Source organism: Arabidopsis thaliana, chromosome 2 (assembly GCF_000001735.4).
Source record: "Arabidopsis thaliana chromosome 2, partial sequence".
In the NCBI taxonomy this organism is placed as follows: Eukaryota; Viridiplantae; Streptophyta; class Magnoliopsida; order Brassicales; family Brassicaceae; genus Arabidopsis; species Arabidopsis thaliana.
In genome coordinates, this window is record NC_003071.7 from 11,307,669 (window position 1) to 11,324,669 (window position 17,001).

The window sequence follows — 17,001 nt, forward strand, 5'->3', positions numbered from 1 at the left end:
AACATTTCCTCTTCGACATTATTCGTGGGATACTTCAATCAAATTTAGGGTTGAATTTTTTCTTTTGTCGAATGTATGATTGTTTAGTAGACTAGTACTGCTGAATTATAAAAAGGTTGATTGTTTAAAACTTGGCATTTATGGTTAGCAATAGATGAAAATTTTACCTGTATTATTCATTTCTAAATCTTGAATATAAATGCAAATCAGAAATAAATAAAAAGCTACTCACTCTCTTTCACTTTTCCTAAGAGTATCATTAATTATAAACAAAATTCACACAAATTAAGAAAAAATTATGTAAATTTTCGAAGGTACCATTTAATAATACACTAAATAGTTTTATCATCCTAATTGATAAACTGAAATCAACATTTTCATATGATATATGGTTCTCTCTAATATTTTTTTTTTTAAGACTTACATTTTTAAAAAGACCCCAATATTTTTTTCATTCTTTCATATTAAAAATTGGATCACCAAATCAATAAAAAAATATATGAGGATGTGCAGACTCGTAAAATCTAGACAACTATTTCATAGAAATGGGGAAAGAGGAAAAAAAAAGGAGAAGAGTAGTGTGGCTACGGAAGGGTGCAAAAGCTGGGACCAGCATGAAAGCAAGTGGCCAAATGTTTTTTATATGCTTTCATTGGTAATTAACTTTTTGATATATTTCAGGTTTAGTTAGGGATGAGCCAAATGCTATTTTGGACAGCTGATTAGACATTAGGGTTTGTTAGAGTCCACTTCTTTTAGTTTGGATAACTGATTGGATGGACATTAGGGTTTGTTAGATAGAGAAAGGAAGAGAGAGTTCTAAACATCTGAAAAGTGGTAGACCTTTATACGAGTAACCCAAATAATATTTATATATATAAATTAAAGATTGTCTATTTCATCTTAGAAATAAATTTAAATCATGTGATGACTAAAAAGCTTCTAACTACACATATACAGTGTAACCTCTATAAATTAATACTCTATAAATTAATAACCTCTGTAAATTAATAAAATTTTCCGGTCCTGAGTTGGGACCAGTGTAAAAAGTGACACAAATCGATAAATTAATAAGATAATAATTGTTTTGAAAATTCTATGTAAATATATGTTCCTATCAATATCATAAATTAATAATTGTATAAATATATCAACTATATATATATATATATTATAAGTAAAAAAATTCTTTAAAATATATTTATAATATATTTTTGCTTAAATTCATATTTGTTCTTTGTTTGACTATAGTTTTCATATTTTATTGGATCAAATTTTTTGGTATTGTTTTCTAGACATTATTATTATATTTTACTTGTAACTGGTTCTAGGAAAATATTTTCTATAATGAAAAAAATCTTATAGAATTTTTTTAAAAGTTACCAAATTAGGAAAATCTCTCTATAAATTAATATTTATTAATTTATCGATAAATTAATACCTCTCCAAATTAATAAAATTTCGTAGTCCTAACATTATTAATTTATAGAGGTTTTACTGTAGCTAGTTTTTACTTGTTACTATTGTCTGTCTAATTTCTACTACAACCTTGACATACATCACAGTAGTAACCTAATTTCCCTTGATCGCCTTTTCAACATTCAAATAGAGTGTTAAAAAAACATAATCCATTCATATGTTGACATATATAATTGAAATATTGATCTATTCTCTTAATTGTTGTCTTACCATAAAATCAATAACTTGAACTATAAGACATATAGAGAGAGATTCATTAAAGTTATAAAAAACTAAATTAATTCATCAATTATTCCAGTGAAAAAGAATTAAGATCCCAAATTATTCAGGTGCACTAACTAATTTTTTTTTTTTTTTTTTTTGAGGCTGGTTCTTTATTAAGAAGGAAACAATCAAATATTTTTAACTTTATTATTATGAAAAACCTGAAGATTAATTGAAGATTGGTTTGGAGTCGAGCGAAGTTGAATAGCTCATGTGATGTGTTACAAGGAGTTATCATGAAATCGATGTATCATCACATTTATGGCTTCTTGCAACCCCACATTCTCCCCTCCTTCCACCACCGCACTTAGGGGGCGATTTCCTATTTTTCAATTTTCACATCATTTTTTATATATTTAAACTCGTCGCCAAATTATTTGAGGAAACCTTGAAAATGATGTAAACCTGAGTGATGTCTTAAACAAGAGAATGTGCACTAGAGGAAGTTTCCCTTAAGTTTTACAAATCCATCTTTAATCTTTCCTTGTTTTCTTTTCGGTTTAGCCTTGTTCGCTTTTTTGCTCACAACATTGCAAATGAGAAAAAAATCAGAAAATCACTAGAATAGGCATCGCAACAAGTTTATAAAGTGGAAAACATTGTATTTCATAGCAATGAAATGGTATTTATGAAAACAGCAAAGCTATTTATGATCCCAATGAATGATAGTAAATTTTATTATTTTGAATGATTTTATTTCTACCATTCAATTTAGTCGAGAAACGTGATTTTTTCCCAGTAACATACTTGTTATGTTAACATTTTTGATTTATCAAATAATAATTTGAACAAAATTTATTTTTGTCATATAACTATAATACAACAGATAGTTTTCTTTGTAAATGTGGATGAAACAATGATAAAGTGTAGAAAATAAATGAGACAAAAAATTTGTTAACAAAATTCAGTTTTTCTTACCCTCCCGAACTACATCCAGATTTCGATTTTACTAGAACTAGAAAGCAAATAGAATATATTCGCAAACGCGTAAACCAAGTACAACCCAAACATACAAAAAAATATGGTGAGAAGACACATAAAGAGTCAAAATGATTATACATTGTATTCCAAAATTATTTTTGTTCTACAAGATTAAAAGAAAAAATGATATTTTACAAAAAGAAAAACTACGATATTTATTGAAATCTGTATTTATTGAAATCTTACAAATCCATCTTTAATTTTTGCCTCTTTTTCCTATCCTTGTTTTCTTTTTGGTTTAGCCTTGTTCGTTTGTTTGCAAACAAATTTGCATTGATAGTACTGGTAAATGGAAAAATCATGAGACTTAACAAGCATCGCAACATGTTTATTAAATAGAAAGACATCATTTTCTTTGATTACGCTTTACTAGAAAATGACCTAGGCGTTGCAATATTTGTGGTGGAACATTTGAGAAATAATTTGGTGATAACTGATCAGTGATAACCTTCGTATGGTTGTGAACTTGTAAGTGAATATTGACATTGACTTTATGTTACACGGATATGAAAATTATGAAGAAAAAAACAAAGCATATGAAAATTATGAAAAGTTTTTCTCTATGGTTAGGGTTTTCTTTTTCCTATTGAAATCGTGATTCCGCATGTCCTAGTCTAATTAAATCGTAAAATTGATATAAATGCTTAGAAACCTTTGTGGCAGAAAAGGAAAATCCCATGATGATCCTTACACTTTCATGAAAACTCCATAAATGATCCACCAAACAACGAAGATGTTTTTCTCAGTTCAATATCAAAGTTCGAACAAAATCATGAGAATATGAAAAGATTAACTCTCATCCATCGCATCCCTTGATTGCGTTGAAACCGAGTCTTCAAGTGCTTCAAGGAATGAGTCCACTGTGAACTTGTCTGCAAAAGTTAAAACTGCATAAGAGAAAAAGAAACAACAAGAATGGAAACAACATCGTAAGAATCACTCACATTTACTTGGGTCTATACCAAACTGAGTCAAATCTATTTGTCCTGTGCGGAGTACCTAAAGAGAGAGATGTTGAGTTAGAATATCGACCCAAGAATGGAAACAGCATTGTCACAGATGGGCTTACATAGGTAAATGCATCTACTTGTTGACGAAAAGGAGGGCTCTGCAACAACTCCAGTATATCTTCTGCCCTAGAATGACCCTGTGATTGATTAGATTAGCCTTTGGGTTAGTCTGGTACATGACCAATGTGATTAGCCTCAGCTTAGCTTTCAATCTCTTGTTCTTTAAGCTTTAGCAACGGGTCCTTTAACAAGAGCTAAGGCTAAGGTTTCGCATCATATCAATTTGGTATCAGAGCCAGGTTAAAGGGAAGTTTTTGCTTAAAACCTCTGGTCCATAACAGACATTTTCAGAAGACAGAACTAAAATGGAGAGAATTGCATGTAATGTTCATATTCATAGAATACAGAAACATTGAAGACCAAGACATACCTCAGGTAAATGCGAAGATAGTCGTTCTTGTACCGGCAACGCCTCAAGCAATGGCATTATCAACTCCGGTTTCAAGATATCCCCTAATGCTAAACCTTTGAACGATATAACAAGAGTGGACGATGAGGTCAGTAATGAACAATAGTAGAGAGAAAGAACAATTAACAGTTGAGAACATATTATTGATCACAGAAAAAAGCTGGGCACTGCCATTTCCAACCAATGCAGACTTTAGGATAAATATATAATGTCTTCGCACCATATCATATACAAATAATTTAAAACATTGAAATTATTTACCTTCGTCTTGATCTCCAGCAATACCTAAACATTACAACCGTACCTAAATAAGTATAAGAGGGAAACCAAAAAATCCTATTGATAGGAGAACCTAGAGATAGAGAATTGTACCTACAGGGCCACCAGAGAGGTTGTTCAGAATTCTTTGCAGGTCTGCCAGCTTAACCGGTCCAGAGGACGATGTCACGTCACTCACCTCTGAAGACAAATTTGGTACAACCAAGTTTCCCGCTCTATGCAAGATGAAAAAATTCAAATAAGCCATAGCATTCTATATAAGCTAATACTTTTCACATGGTATTCAAACTGCAAATCAAGGATATTTGTTGAAAATCTTCACATAATAACGAAAAACATATGACTCTGAAATTTAAGCTTTCCGAATCTCATCAAAAAAGAGTCTGATAGCTTTTCGCAGAAAATCTATTGACCCCTGAGTGGCCATGTCTACACAACTTTAATGTGCAAAGTCCATTTACACAACTCACAAGTAGGATGTAAGTTACCAAAGCATTCCACAGATGCAACATAAGGAAAAATAGCAAGAAAATATATGTTTCAATGACACTGACCACAAAGCAATCAACCCATTTCTGAAGATAAAATGGTAAGCCAGTTATGTACTTTGCAAAACCGACAGTGAGACTATCACTTTGACATTAATCAGTACCTAGATGATGTATTATCCTCTGCCATGTCTTCCAGCTCCTCCGTGATAGCAGCTGCAAGTCCTTCTTCACCAGGAAACTCTGGTGCACAGGAAAATTTATTAGATTGATTCAACCTTTTCGTCTTATGCAATTGACTACGTATTGTCACTATCAAGCATGCGTAATACACATAAAGAGATGAGAAAATAACATTTACATGCTCATATGTGAATTATTGCAGAATCTTAGTGACATTATAAGTAAAAAGGCTACAATTTGTGGCGTCCATTCCATCTGGGATAAGAGAAGTTTTCGAGTGCTAAAAAACAATAACACATTTTAGCTCCTCACTTCAAACTTTTCTTAATACGCAAACCAACAATGACAAGCAAGAAATCAAACATACTCTTGCAAATCTGATCTTTGATATATATTAAAAACTTCTTCACCATTCAGTCGATAAGCGCATTAGACTGATTGGTAGTCACACTCAAGATCCATTTACGCAGGAAATTTAAAAAAGTGGTTCCTTCTATGGTACAATTACAACTAAATTTGGATTCGATGAAATATAAAAGCAAGCAGAAATATGGATTTGAACCAGTGTTCTACAACCAAGGCGCCACCTATTCGTGGCAAATTTTTTCATATTCATGATGGAAACGATTACATGAGCTAATGAAAAGAAATTGTTGTGCATGCTATTTGGAAAGGGAAGCTCCTTATAAATATTAGTACCATGAAACTATTACCAAATCCGCGTTGACACATAAAATGCCAGATGAATGAATGTACGAAGGAATATGTATTTTAATTTTAAGGATAAGAAAGCTAGTTTGCTCATCATGGAAGTTGGAAGGTTAAACAGTAAGAAAGACATTAGTACAAGGATGCAGTCATATCCTAGACTGTTTGTAACAAGGTAGGAATGTTACATGCCTAGTGGTTGATTGAGGTATTGATTGACTGAAGAGCACAATTCTGCATCACCTTCAGCTCTTGGCTCCTGCAAAATAATTTAGAAATAGAGTTCTGAGAGACAAACAAGATCAAAGATATAAGTGATTAAGGTGAACAAACATACAAACATATCTTTAAGAAAACAAACAAGTAACCTGCATCCAGAAGAATAACTTGCGGTCATCACTGTTGAACTTCAGAATATACACCCTGTCTGAGGATTGATTAACCTTTTCAAATAGAGCTTCATCTGGGAAAACAATTTGATCCTATAAATAGGTATGGTCAAGGAGAAAACTTCGTAACTGGAACATCTGGTAGCAACAATTAATAAATCCTTCAGTTTTTGTTCTATTCATGCATGGCAAAAAATAAAAAAACCTCCTAGGTGGATAGAGCTAAGAAATTTGACCGTCTTGGGTCACGAATCCACTGGTATAGCAAAGACTTGATACTAGGAGAATCTCTAGTCCTTTTCTAAAATTCAAAAAAACAAGTGCAGAGGATACATCTTCTACTGTATTCTGGTTTCGATCAAGCCACTGGAAATGAATCAGTCCCTCGTCACCCTAAAAGAAAGGATAACAGGATTAAAAAACCTAGGTTAACATTTACAGAGAACCAGTAATAAACGTGTTCTGACACCAACAATTAGATTCCGATATGCTTTAACTTCAATAGGAAAAGCTGATACACTCCAACGTTCAATGGAAACGAATAAATTCAAATTACTAAATGGAAACTAAAAGCGTCGACATTACTCTAGCTATGCGGACAAGTCCTTTTCGTGCATCAGGGACAACTCTTGTTCCCTGCAAAGACATCTTCCCAGCACGAAACTCAAGCATGATCTCCTGCCAAAATTAGTCCAAACATAAGTGTAAGAACCTTCGTAATTAGTCTAAGAACAATAAGAGAAAGATAAACACCACCTATAGTTACCTGCATCACGGGAAACGCTTCGCTTGAACTCATAATCACCACCTCTTTCTAGTGAACACTATTCAGTAAACAGAGAAATCAGAATAAATTCAGCTTGGTGCTCTTAGATCAAGGCTTAAAACAAGTTCTTCTGCAAAGTTTATTGACAACAATCATATGTATACTAAAGATAACGAAATCCGTGAAAATTGCAAAACCAAATCTCGAACAGAGCAGATTGAAGCGAAGATAACAAAACGCTAGGGTTACCAATCTTCGTAGAAATTGAAAAAAAGAGAGAGAGAGAGAGAGATTTACAACCTTAAGGCTAGTGTGTTGACAAGGTTAAAGAATACCTTAGCAGAGGAAAGTTCGCGAGTAATGGATTTTGGAGAGAAAGAAAACGCTTCTCGTTTTTTTTTTTCTTTCAATTGCGTCGTCTCTTGTGTTTTTTCTTTCTTCTTGTATAAACAAGGGCCCCTATAAGGCTACAAACAACAATTCATCCGAACAACTCCAAGCCCAATCCGAATTTTTCTTCATTAGGCTTTTAATTTTTGGGTTTGCTGCAAACAAAACCTGTAAGTCAATTTCGTTTACAAATCTACCATTCATATCCGAACTATACAAGTTAATCATATGAACTCTAAAGTCATCCGCAAAATAAACTTCGGTCATATCGATGACGTGACATCGCTAAAAAGGACATGAATTTCATTAGTTTCTTGTGCCATAAAACATAACAAAAAATGACATGAAAATTAAAGAAAATATCCATTGAAATATCGATTTGGGGGAAACATTAAGGTTTAGAGAGTAGTTCATTTGGAAGAATTCGATATGGGAAATGATGGTATCGTGATCCACTTAGATTACAGAGTGGTTCGATTGAGGTCATATTATTAATCTATATTAAGAGAGTCAAATTGATTTAGAGGGTTTTTCGAAATAACTATCTTTTTTATATAAATTTTAAGGTGCAAATGATTGCCTAGAATTAAGAAGTTGAAAGAATTGAATGAGCATTCATCTAATATTTTACCATTTAAAATGAATAAGTTGGAAAAATAATACAACCATTTCAAGTTGGAAAAATGAACTAATTATTAAAAATAAAGTTATAACTTGTTCATCTCATATTTCGCAGAGGAATGAGTTGAATATCGCAGAGGAATGAGTTGAATAGTATTCAACTTTTTTTTTTCAACTCAAATTTTCTATTTTTTTTCATCGTTATCCAACCATTTGCAGCCTTAATATATTCAGTTCAAGTGAATGATCAGATCACTTAACTTAGAAAACTCACATTATTTATTGCAAACTTAATCACTTGATTATTCCATAATCTAATTAGGCTAATTCTCTACCAAACCTCTCTCATATCACTTAACGCAGCCAATATCTAAATAGTCTGCTAAATTCTCAATCATCCATCTTTCTATACAAAACTAAAAAGTTAAATTATAAAGTCTACAAGAAAAGTTGGAACCCTAGTAAACAAACATACATTTTACAAACAGAAAAAAAGCACTTGAGAAAAAGTAATACAATGAGGTCCATACACGTCTGATTTAGCTGTAATGTTGGTACGTCCAAAGAAACTCACCGTCCAACCACATCACTACTTAACCACTACGAAATTTCCATCTTATTATTCTTCTTTATCATTTCTTATTAAATTCAATTTAACTTCTTATTTTAATAACCAAATAAAAAAGTTTCAACAAGAATAAAAAAAAAGTAAAGTGTTATTCATATATTCGACAGTGACGAAAACAAGAAACTCCAATCAAACCCAAAAGCCCAAAACCCAGAAGAACAAAAAATCTCTCTTTTGAAAATTCTCCTTTTGCAAATCATTCAAGTGAAGCACAATCATCTTCTTCTTCTTCTCCAGCTTCATCAATCTCTTCTAGACTTTTTGCGTTTACCTGAAAAACTGTTTTGATCGTAAGTATCTGATTGCTTCGATGTCGCTGTCGAATCAGATTCCCGTTTACTCTCGATGACCCTTTGCTTCTTCTTCCACTTTTTTTCCACAGTTTTCTGATAACTCTTCTCAGATGAGAAGTTCTAAGTTACTTCTTCTCAAGTTCTTCTTCTTCTTCTTCTTCAATCTGACTTCGCTTGGTACAGTGTCTTTCTATTATTAATTCTATTGCTAAAAAAAAAATTCTAGGTTAAGTTTAAATTTCAATTTTCAACTCTTATTACGATGTTGGGTTTTGCTAATTTCGTTGATTGATCAAACATAGTTGAATCTTAAATGTTATGATTTTGAATTTCTGGTTGTTTTTTTTCTGATGATTTTTTTTTTTTTTTTTTGATCTTTAAGAGTATCAAGTTGATGGAGCATTTGTTGGAACATATGGGATAAATTATGGAAGGATAGCTGACAACATACCATCTCCGGAGAAAGTAGTTTTACTTCTAAAGCAAGCTAAAATTCGGAATGTGCGTATATACGATGTAGATCACACTGTTCTTGAAGCTTTTAGTGGAACTGGTTTAGACCTTGTTGTTGGACTTCCTAATGGGTTTTTAAAAGAGATGAGTTCAAATGCTGATCATGCTTTCTCTTGGGTTAAAGAAAATATTCAGTCTTTCTTACCCAAGACTCGGATTCGCGGTATCGCTATAGGTAACGAAGTTCTTGGAGGCGGTGATTCTGAGCTCGCGGGAGCTTTACTTGGTGCTGCTAAAAATGTGTACAATGCGTTGAAGAAAATGAATCTGGAGGACACTGTGCAGATCACTACGGCTCATTCACAGGCTGTGTTTTCTGATTCCTACCCGCCTTCGTCTTGTGTGTTTAAAGAGAATGTTGTTCAGTTCATGAAGCCATTGTTGGAGTTTTTTCAGCAGATTGGGTCTCCTTTTTGTTTGAATGCTTACCCTTTTTTGGCGTACACTTATAATCCGAAGGAGATTGATATCAACTATGCTCTTTTCAAGCCAACGGAAGGGATATATGACCCGAAAACCGATTTGCATTACGATAACATGCTTGATGCTCAGATTGATGCTGCTTACATGGCGTTGCAAGATGCTGGGTTTAAGAAGATGGAGGTTATGATCACTGAAACTGGGTGGGCTTCTAAAGGGGATTCAGATGAACCTGCAGCAACACCAGAGAACGCAAGAACGTATAACTATAACCTCAGGAAGAGGCTTGCTAAGAAGAAAGGGACACCTCTTAGACCAAAAACGGTGCTTAAAGCCTATATCTTTGCATTGTTCAATGAAAACTCAAAACCGGGCAAGAGTTCTGAGACACACTTTGGACTTTTTAAACCTGATGGAACCATATCATATGACATTGGATTCAACAATCTAAAGTCTGATTCTCCCAAGTCACTCATTTCATCATCAAAGGTATGAATTCTGTCATTAAGGAGGCCATAGTATACTTGTAATGATTGTATCCATTATATAGAACATTTTGCTCTTTGAGTCTCATTCCGACTTTGAATCTTCTGCGTTTTGTTGCAGTCAGCTCGTTACTATGTGGCATTGGTCATCTCTGTCTCGGCTTTCCTCTTGATGATATAAATGCGGAAATGGTGTGAGCTTTGACGATCCTTGGATTTGGTCGTACATTCGTAGCACTATAATATATATTACTAGGGTTGGGACGCTAACGAAATGGTAGGAGCACAAATTTACTGCAATTCTCATATATGTAGCCAAGAGATATCCAGAAAAGATATCACCAGACACTATCATATATACACATCTTATGTAAAACAAATCTAATACATAAATTTGGGTCTCTGCTTATATTTTGTTGGATTGGATACTGGGGAAATTAACGGATATCATATTCAAATCTTTCATAATCTGACAAGCCTCTGGGTTCTGCGTCATTTTTGTGTAATAGAAGACTGGTTTTGTGGAGGTAGTGTAGAGGATAAAAATAGCAGGTGTGTCAATGAGAGTGTCGTAAATAGTGTTGAGGTAAAAAAGATCCTAGTGGTTTGGGTTTTCAGTTATGGAGAGTCTTCAGCCTAAAGAGAAGCGTATCCTCATTAGTGTCTTATTATCTCTCCCTCCAAATTCACAAACTTACATATTACGTAATGCTGCTCATAGCGACAAAATTCAAAAATGTGTTCCTCCTCCGACTGTATTCTTCCTGGCCCACCGAGCCGAAGCAACCTATCGGCTGCTGACCTGAGCCCTTCCGGCCTCTTGGCATTTGCCTCTGGTTCTTCTGTCTCTCTCGTCGACTCACGCTCTCTCCAGCTCATTTCCTCCGTCTCTCTCCCGTCTCCCATCTCTTGTGCATTTTCTACGGTCACCTCTGTTCGTTGGGCTCCTGTCCCTGTCCAGCGTGATCTCTTCTCCTCTGATCTCCTCATCGCTGTGGGTGACCACCTCGGCCGCATTGCTCTCGTTGACTTCCGCCTCTGTTCTGTTCGTCTATGGCTTGAACAAAGCTGTGACAGTGCTAGTGCTAGAGGGAAGAGCCTTGGTTGTGGTGGCGTACAGGACCTATGTTGGGTATTGGCTCGGCCAGACTCCTACGTCCTCGCTGCCATTACCGGTCCATCTTCTCTCTCGCTATACACGGATTCAGGACAATTATTCTGGAAATATGACGCATCACCTGAATATTTATCATGCATTCGTTGTGACCCCTTTGATTCCCGCCATTTTTGTGTCCTTGGCCTCAAAGGGTTTCTTCTCTCTTTGAAACTTCTTGGGACAACCGAGAATGACGTCCCTACAAAGGAGTTTCAAATCCAAACAGATTGCAGCGATCTACAGAAGCTAGAACGGGAAGTTGTTGCTAGCAGCAGTCACTCAACATGTCCTGCATCAGCCGTTTTTCCTCTCTATTCCGCTAAATTCTCTTTCTCACCGCATTGGAAACACATCCTCTTCGCCACATTTCCCAGAGAGCTTTTCGTGTTTGATTTAAAATATGAAGCAGCCCTCTACGTAGTAGCATTACCTCGTGGCTACGCAAAGTTTGTAGATGTTTTGCCTGACCCAAGCCAGGAGTTTCTATACTGCCTTCACCTCGATGGCAGGCTAAGCATTTGGCGACGAAAAGAGTGCGCCGAGAAGTTCTCTATTCATCTTTGTTCCTCTCTGTGGTATTTTCTTAGTTCATTCTGTTTGTTTTCTCACTTTTGTAGAGGGGAACAGGTCCATGTCTTATGTGCAATCGAAGAGTTCATGCCAACGATTGGTAATTCTGTACCATCACCATCTCTTCTGACTCTTCTAATCTCCCAATTGGATTCAACCCTCCAGAACATCAGGACTATCCATTCAGATGCTCTTTTGGATAGTTCAGAGCTCGAGATTTCTTTTGATTTCAACAACGATGCTTTTCTTCTATTCAAAACACATTTCATATCTATATCTGATGATGGTAAAATATGGAGTTGGATCTTGACTTTTAATGGAGATGAGGATTCTAATCCTCAAACTAATGAGAATCTGATAGAGAGTCCTACTAATGGCAATCAAGATCTCCATCCTAATATATCTTTCGAGGTCTATGATAAAAACTGGAACCTTCTTTGCTTATCTTTCCCCTTCAATATTTTTGTGTTTACATGAAACTCATTGATACAGATCACATTAGTTGGACAACTTCAACTTCTCTCGTCCGCAGTGACTGTGCTTGCGATACCAACACCTTCCATGACCGCAACATTGGCTCGTGAGTTGTATAGACAACTCGTGAATTTAAATATTAAATGAAAATCTCAAGCTCATGGATAGGAATGTATTGTTTGAAGGTGGAGGGAATTTTCCTGCTGTAGTAGTTCCTCTTGTAGCTTTGGGAACCGAAGCTGGCACAATTGATGTTGTTGATGTGTCTGCAAACGCAGTGGCAGCAAGTTTCTCTGCACACACTAGTAGTATAAGGGGTTTGAATTGGCTAGGAAATTCGAGACTAGTTTCATACTCTTGTAGTCGGGTAAAGAAAAATTCATATCTGTAAGATCCTTAATAATTTTTGCTCGATTTCCACTGTTTGAACACTAGAAATGTTGCTTTGGTGATGTCAGGTGAGTAAACGAACAGGTGGGTATGTTAATAAGCTCGTCGTCACATGTCTTCGGAGTGGCGTCAGTAGAGGCTTTCGAGTATTGCAAAAGCCAGAGCGAGCTCCTATAAGAGCTTTGAGGGCTTCATCTTCTGGGAGGTTGGTTTCTTTACTTTTTCATAGGCTTCACAAAGAGATGAAAGAGTCTTTGACATCATGTTTTCAGGTATCTTCTTATTTTGTTCCGTGATGCTCCAGTAGAAGTATGGGCAATGACTAAAAGCCCTGTGATGGTGAGTTTGGAGTGATGGAAATACTTGAGAAAGTTATGATGAAATGGGTTTGTAGTTATATTACTATGTCTTGTACTTTGATGTAGCTTAGATCACTAGCTCTCCCATTCACGGTTCTAGAATGGACTCTCCCAACTATTCCAAGCATAGCTCAGAAGAGTCTTTCAAAGCAGCTTTCGATGTCTTCTAACCAAGAAGTAAATGTTACACCTAGTGACATTGAAACTCCAAACGCATCAGATTCTAGTAAGCGACTTTCTATAACAATTTAATCATCTTACCTTGAAACTTGTGACAAAGGAATTCCTTTCTAACAGAAGCTGTAGCTGCTGATGCACTCCAAGATGATGCTTCTGAAAGTTTCGCATTTGCACTGGTAAATGGTTCACTTGGCGTATTTGAAGTTTACGGACGAAGAATTCGAGATTTCAGGTTGCTTTTCAGGGAAAACATCCTCAAAGCCATTTTTTATTTTTACATGCACTAACAATGTTAATTTAATTTCTTTTGTTAGACCAAAATGGCCGGCGTCTTCTTTCATCTCTACCGATGGGTTAATTACTGCTATGGCCTATCGCTTACCTCATGTTGTATGTACTATGCCTCTTGATGATATATCTGTCTGGTTTTAAGCAATATCTTAGAAAATCACTTAACAGGTTACAGGTGACAAGTTAGGGAACATACGGTGGTGGGATGTAGTATCCGGTAACTCATCTTCGTTTAACACCTGCAAAGAAGGAATAAAGAAGATCAAATTTTCCCCTGTCTTTTCTGGCGATATAAGCAGAGGACGAATAACAGTGCTATTTTATGACAACACATTCTCTATCTACGATCTCGTAAGATTTCTTGTAATTTTTAGACGTTGTTATAAGAGGTCTCATATTCTTAAGTCATAATAATGGTCTAGTGAACACTTTTTCTCATAGCTTTTACTTGAGTTGTTTATAAACAAGTTTGTCATTCCTTAGTAAACCATGAACTTTGTATCTTCATTGCAGGATTCGCCAGATCCGTTGGCCATTTCTCTTATGCGGCCTCAAATTCCTGGAACCCTTATACTTGAACTTGATTGGCTGCCTCTCCGAACTAGCAAATTTGACTCGCTTGTGTTGTGCGTTGCTGGGACTGATGGTAGCTTCCGCCTGGTGGAGGTTCATTTGTAAGTGATGTGTCTGCTTCTTAGTGTATAATGTAAAGTCAGAGGAGAATCATCTTGATGTTTATTGATTTTTTACATACAGAGATGAAAAAATGACAACCCAAATACCTCCCAAGGAAAGATTTCGTTCTGTGCCTTTATGCACTCCTATGTTACTCCCAACACCACATGCCCTGGTAAGGTTAATCTATGTTTGGTTTTGAGCTGATCAGAAGTAGGTTAGCTTACAGTCTATTTCTAGGCGTTACGGATGATCTTACAGCTTGGCGTGAAGCCATCTTGGTTCAACACTTCTAGTACATGTATTGACAAACGACCACATTCTATTCCGGGAAGAACTTCATCTTCTAAGGATCTTCGTAGTTTCATGATTGATTTCCCACCAATCGGTGACCCTGCGGTGTTGGAAATGTTTCTTAAAGTATTAGAACCATATCGCTCAGAAGGTTGCGTTTCACTGCTAATTCTCCATAAAACATTTTGTTTGCCTTTTCATGATGAATGATGTTTCCTCATTTTTTTTCTGTAAAATTGTTCGAAATGCTGATGGCTAAAGGTTGCCTACTTGACGATGAGAAAGCCAAATTATATTCCAGTCTAGTTAATAAGGGTTGTGCTGCAAGATTTGCTTTCGCGGCTGCAATTTTTGGAGAAACTTCCGAGGCACTTTTCTGGCTACAACTGCCTTCTGCCATGAAACATGTCGTCAACAAAACAGCAAGTAAGTCTGCGAAGAAGCAATTTGAGGAGACAGCTACGCTGAGTAAAACGTCATCAAAGGGCCCATCATCTACAGGATTTGAGAAAAATGGTTCTATGGTAAGTCGTACTATGGAATAAATTAGAAACTGAATACCTTTTTGACTGAACCCTTATGAATATTATGTGGTTGTTGTACAGAGTGAAGGTCAGCTTAGACTAATGGCTTTTGAACAAAAAGATTTATGGGTATGCGCTAATGAGCGAATACCGTGGCATGAGAAACTGGAAGGGGAAGAGGCCATTCAGAACCGAGTACATGAGTTAGTCCTTATCCTGTTCCAACTAACATTATACTTGAAGATTTGAGGCTAACATACTGTTTGCTTTTGATGAGCAGACTTGTATCAGTTGGGAACTTGGAAGGTGCTGTGAGTTTGTTACTCTCCACTTCTCCAGATAGCTCTTATTTCTATCCAAATGCCTTACGTGCTGTTGCTTTATCTTCCACGGTGTCAAAATCCCTCGTTGAGCTAGCGGTGAAGGTAAAATAAGGTAACCATATTTCATCTCTGCATGGGGAATCACAAAACCTGACTTTTTTCCTTGACATTGTTTCCATATGAAGGTAGTTGCAGCCAACATGGTAAGGTCAGACAGGTCACTTTCTGGAACTCATCTTCTATGTTCGGTAGGAAGATACCAAGAAGCTTGCTCGCAGGTTAGGTTTTGCTTAAATTTTTTTGGAGAAAATCTTAATGGGGTTTCAGATCCCAAGATTTCTTAATGTGTGGGTCAGTGCAGTTACAAGATGCTGGTTGCTGGACGGATTCTGCAACATTGGCAGCAACACATTTAAATGGATCTGACTATGCGAGGTGTGTCATATAATCTTTAACTATATCAATGGTGATGTTGGTAATCAATTCAAATAACTCTTGTTACTCTAAACTCAGGGTGTTGCAAAGGTGGGCAGGGCACGTCGTGAACATTGAACACAACCTCTGGAGGTATATTTATATATACAACCAAACTAATCCTTCGTTTTGGTATAATGTATTCCATTATAAATGAGGATACAAGTAACCTTAAAATGAATCTTCGAATTTCAGGGGTGTGATACTATATGTAGCGGTAGGAGCGTTTGAGGAAGCTTTAGCAGTATTTCGCAAAGCTGAGCGGGCAGAGACTGCAGCTATTTTCATTATGGCTTGCCGAGAAACTCTAGCAGATAGTTGGAGCATTGATCCAAAAAATGAAGATGTGATGGTAGTTACTGAAAGCTATGCATTGTATCAGAGGAAGTTGGTGCATTTATGCATGGATTCACCTCCATCTTTTCACTGATATCATGTGCAATTGACATCTAAGTTTAACTAATTTAGCAACTGTTTATGTTTGAAAGAAAATGAGCTAAAGCTTACGTTTTGGTAGAGCCATGAATTCTAATGTTTGCATGTTTATCCCTACAGTATACAGAGAAATTGATGAGGACAATTGTCTTTGTCTAGATAATCTACAAAGAAGATGTGAGTACCTTTTGAATTCAGTGGAGTTGTTTCATGAGATGAATATAAGAAAGTGTGTAAGATGTGTTATGATCTAATGATTGTCCTGATTGAATAAAGGAATGATAAAATCACAGAATAGGTTAGTCTGGAGCTTTAATCATTGTGAATTGATGACAAGAAAAAAACTATTATACTTAACTCTCTTCTTTGAACGATCACTACCACATTCAAGGATCTTTTTTTTGGTTATTTAGTGTGTTCTACCACATTATATTACTTTGAACTCACTGCATTTTTTAGTCAATTTTTTTGCCTTGAAAACAATAAGACT

General features: G+C 35.7%; 3 protein-coding genes across 7 annotated transcripts; 2 read left to right on the forward strand and 1 right to left on the reverse strand.

Annotated features, from left to right (window-relative positions):
- Nucleotides 1-3,288: 3,288 nt before the first annotated feature.
- On the reverse strand, nt 3,289-7,856 carry RPN13 (regulatory particle non-ATPase 13). 4 transcript variants are annotated; one of them, NM_128216.3, is made up of 13 exons: nt 7,352-7,856; nt 7,017-7,074; nt 6,836-6,928; nt 6,584-6,643; nt 6,230-6,343; nt 6,054-6,120; nt 5,135-5,213; nt 4,576-4,697; nt 4,465-4,488; nt 4,165-4,259; nt 3,794-3,871; nt 3,669-3,723; nt 3,289-3,596 (listed from the first exon to the last, which is right to left on the reverse strand). In NM_128216.3, exons 2-13 carry the CDS (start codon nt 7,047-7,049, stop codon nt 3,514-3,516), a joined length of 903 nt encoding a protein of 300 aa, NP_565626.1. In that variant the 5' UTR covers nt 7,050-7,074; nt 7,352-7,856; the 3' UTR covers nt 3,289-3,513. The 4 variants fall into 4 exon arrangements, with proteins under 4 accessions (NP_565626.1, NP_001031425.1, NP_001031424.1 ...); NM_001036348.2 differs by having other exon boundaries at nt 7,317-7,856; NM_001336077.1 differs by having other exon boundaries at nt 3,336-3,584; nt 7,352-7,428.
- Nucleotides 7,857-8,677: 821 nt separating this feature from the next.
- AT2G26600 (Glycosyl hydrolase superfamily protein) lies at nt 8,678-10,852 on the forward strand. Of its 2 annotated transcripts, none has more exons than NM_128217.4 (3): nt 8,678-9,125; nt 9,331-10,370; nt 10,488-10,852. In NM_128217.4, the coding sequence occupies exons 1-3, from the start codon at nt 9,059-9,061 to the stop codon at nt 10,545-10,547; spliced, it is 1,167 nt and encodes a 388-aa protein (NP_565627.1). In that variant the 5' UTR covers nt 8,678-9,058; the 3' UTR covers nt 10,548-10,852. The 2 variants fall into 2 exon arrangements, with proteins under 2 accessions (NP_565627.1, NP_850082.1); NM_179751.2 differs by having other exon boundaries at nt 8,678-8,945.
- Nucleotides 10,853-11,102: 250 nt separating this feature from the next.
- AT2G26610 (Transducin family protein / WD-40 repeat family protein) lies at nt 11,103-16,545 on the forward strand (the record flags this gene model as incomplete). The annotated part of the gene is made up of 20 exons (NM_179752.2): nt 11,103-12,055; nt 12,140-12,503; nt 12,585-12,672; nt 12,752-12,933; nt 13,025-13,161; nt 13,229-13,295; nt 13,382-13,541; nt 13,613-13,727; nt 13,810-13,885; nt 13,955-14,137; nt 14,300-14,460; nt 14,543-14,636; nt 14,723-14,906; nt 15,017-15,279; nt 15,361-15,482; nt 15,560-15,704; nt 15,788-15,880; nt 15,964-16,037; nt 16,116-16,169; nt 16,272-16,545. The coding sequence occupies 20 exons, from the start codon at nt 11,103-11,105 to the stop codon at nt 16,504-16,506; spliced, it is 3,750 nt and encodes a 1,249-aa protein (NP_850083.1). The 3' UTR covers nt 16,507-16,545.
- Between the last annotated feature and the right edge of the window lie 456 nt (nt 16,546-17,001).

Coding starts and splice junctions, on each gene's coding strand:
- RPN13 (NM_128216.3), bottom strand. CDS start 7,049: ATGAGTTCAAGCGAAGCGTTTCCCGTGATGCAG. Junction 6,344..6,583: donor ACCAGAATACAGTAGAAGAT/GTATCCTCTGCA, acceptor ACCTATTTATAG/GATCAAATTGTTTTCCCAGA. Junction 5,214..6,053: donor ATACCTCAATCAACCACTAG/GCATGTAACATT, acceptor CCTGTGCACCAG/AGTTTCCTGGTGAAGAAGGA.
- AT2G26600 (NM_128217.4), top strand. CDS start 9,059: ATGAGAAGTTCTAAGTTACTTCTTCTCAAGTTCTTCTTCTTCTTCTTC. Junction 9,126..9,330: donor CTTCAATCTGACTTCGCTTG/GTACAGTGTCTT, acceptor TTGATCTTTAAG/AGTATCAAGTTGATGGAGCA. Junction 10,371..10,487: donor CACTCATTTCATCATCAAAG/GTATGAATTCTG, acceptor GTTTTGTTGCAG/TCAGCTCGTTACTATGTGGC.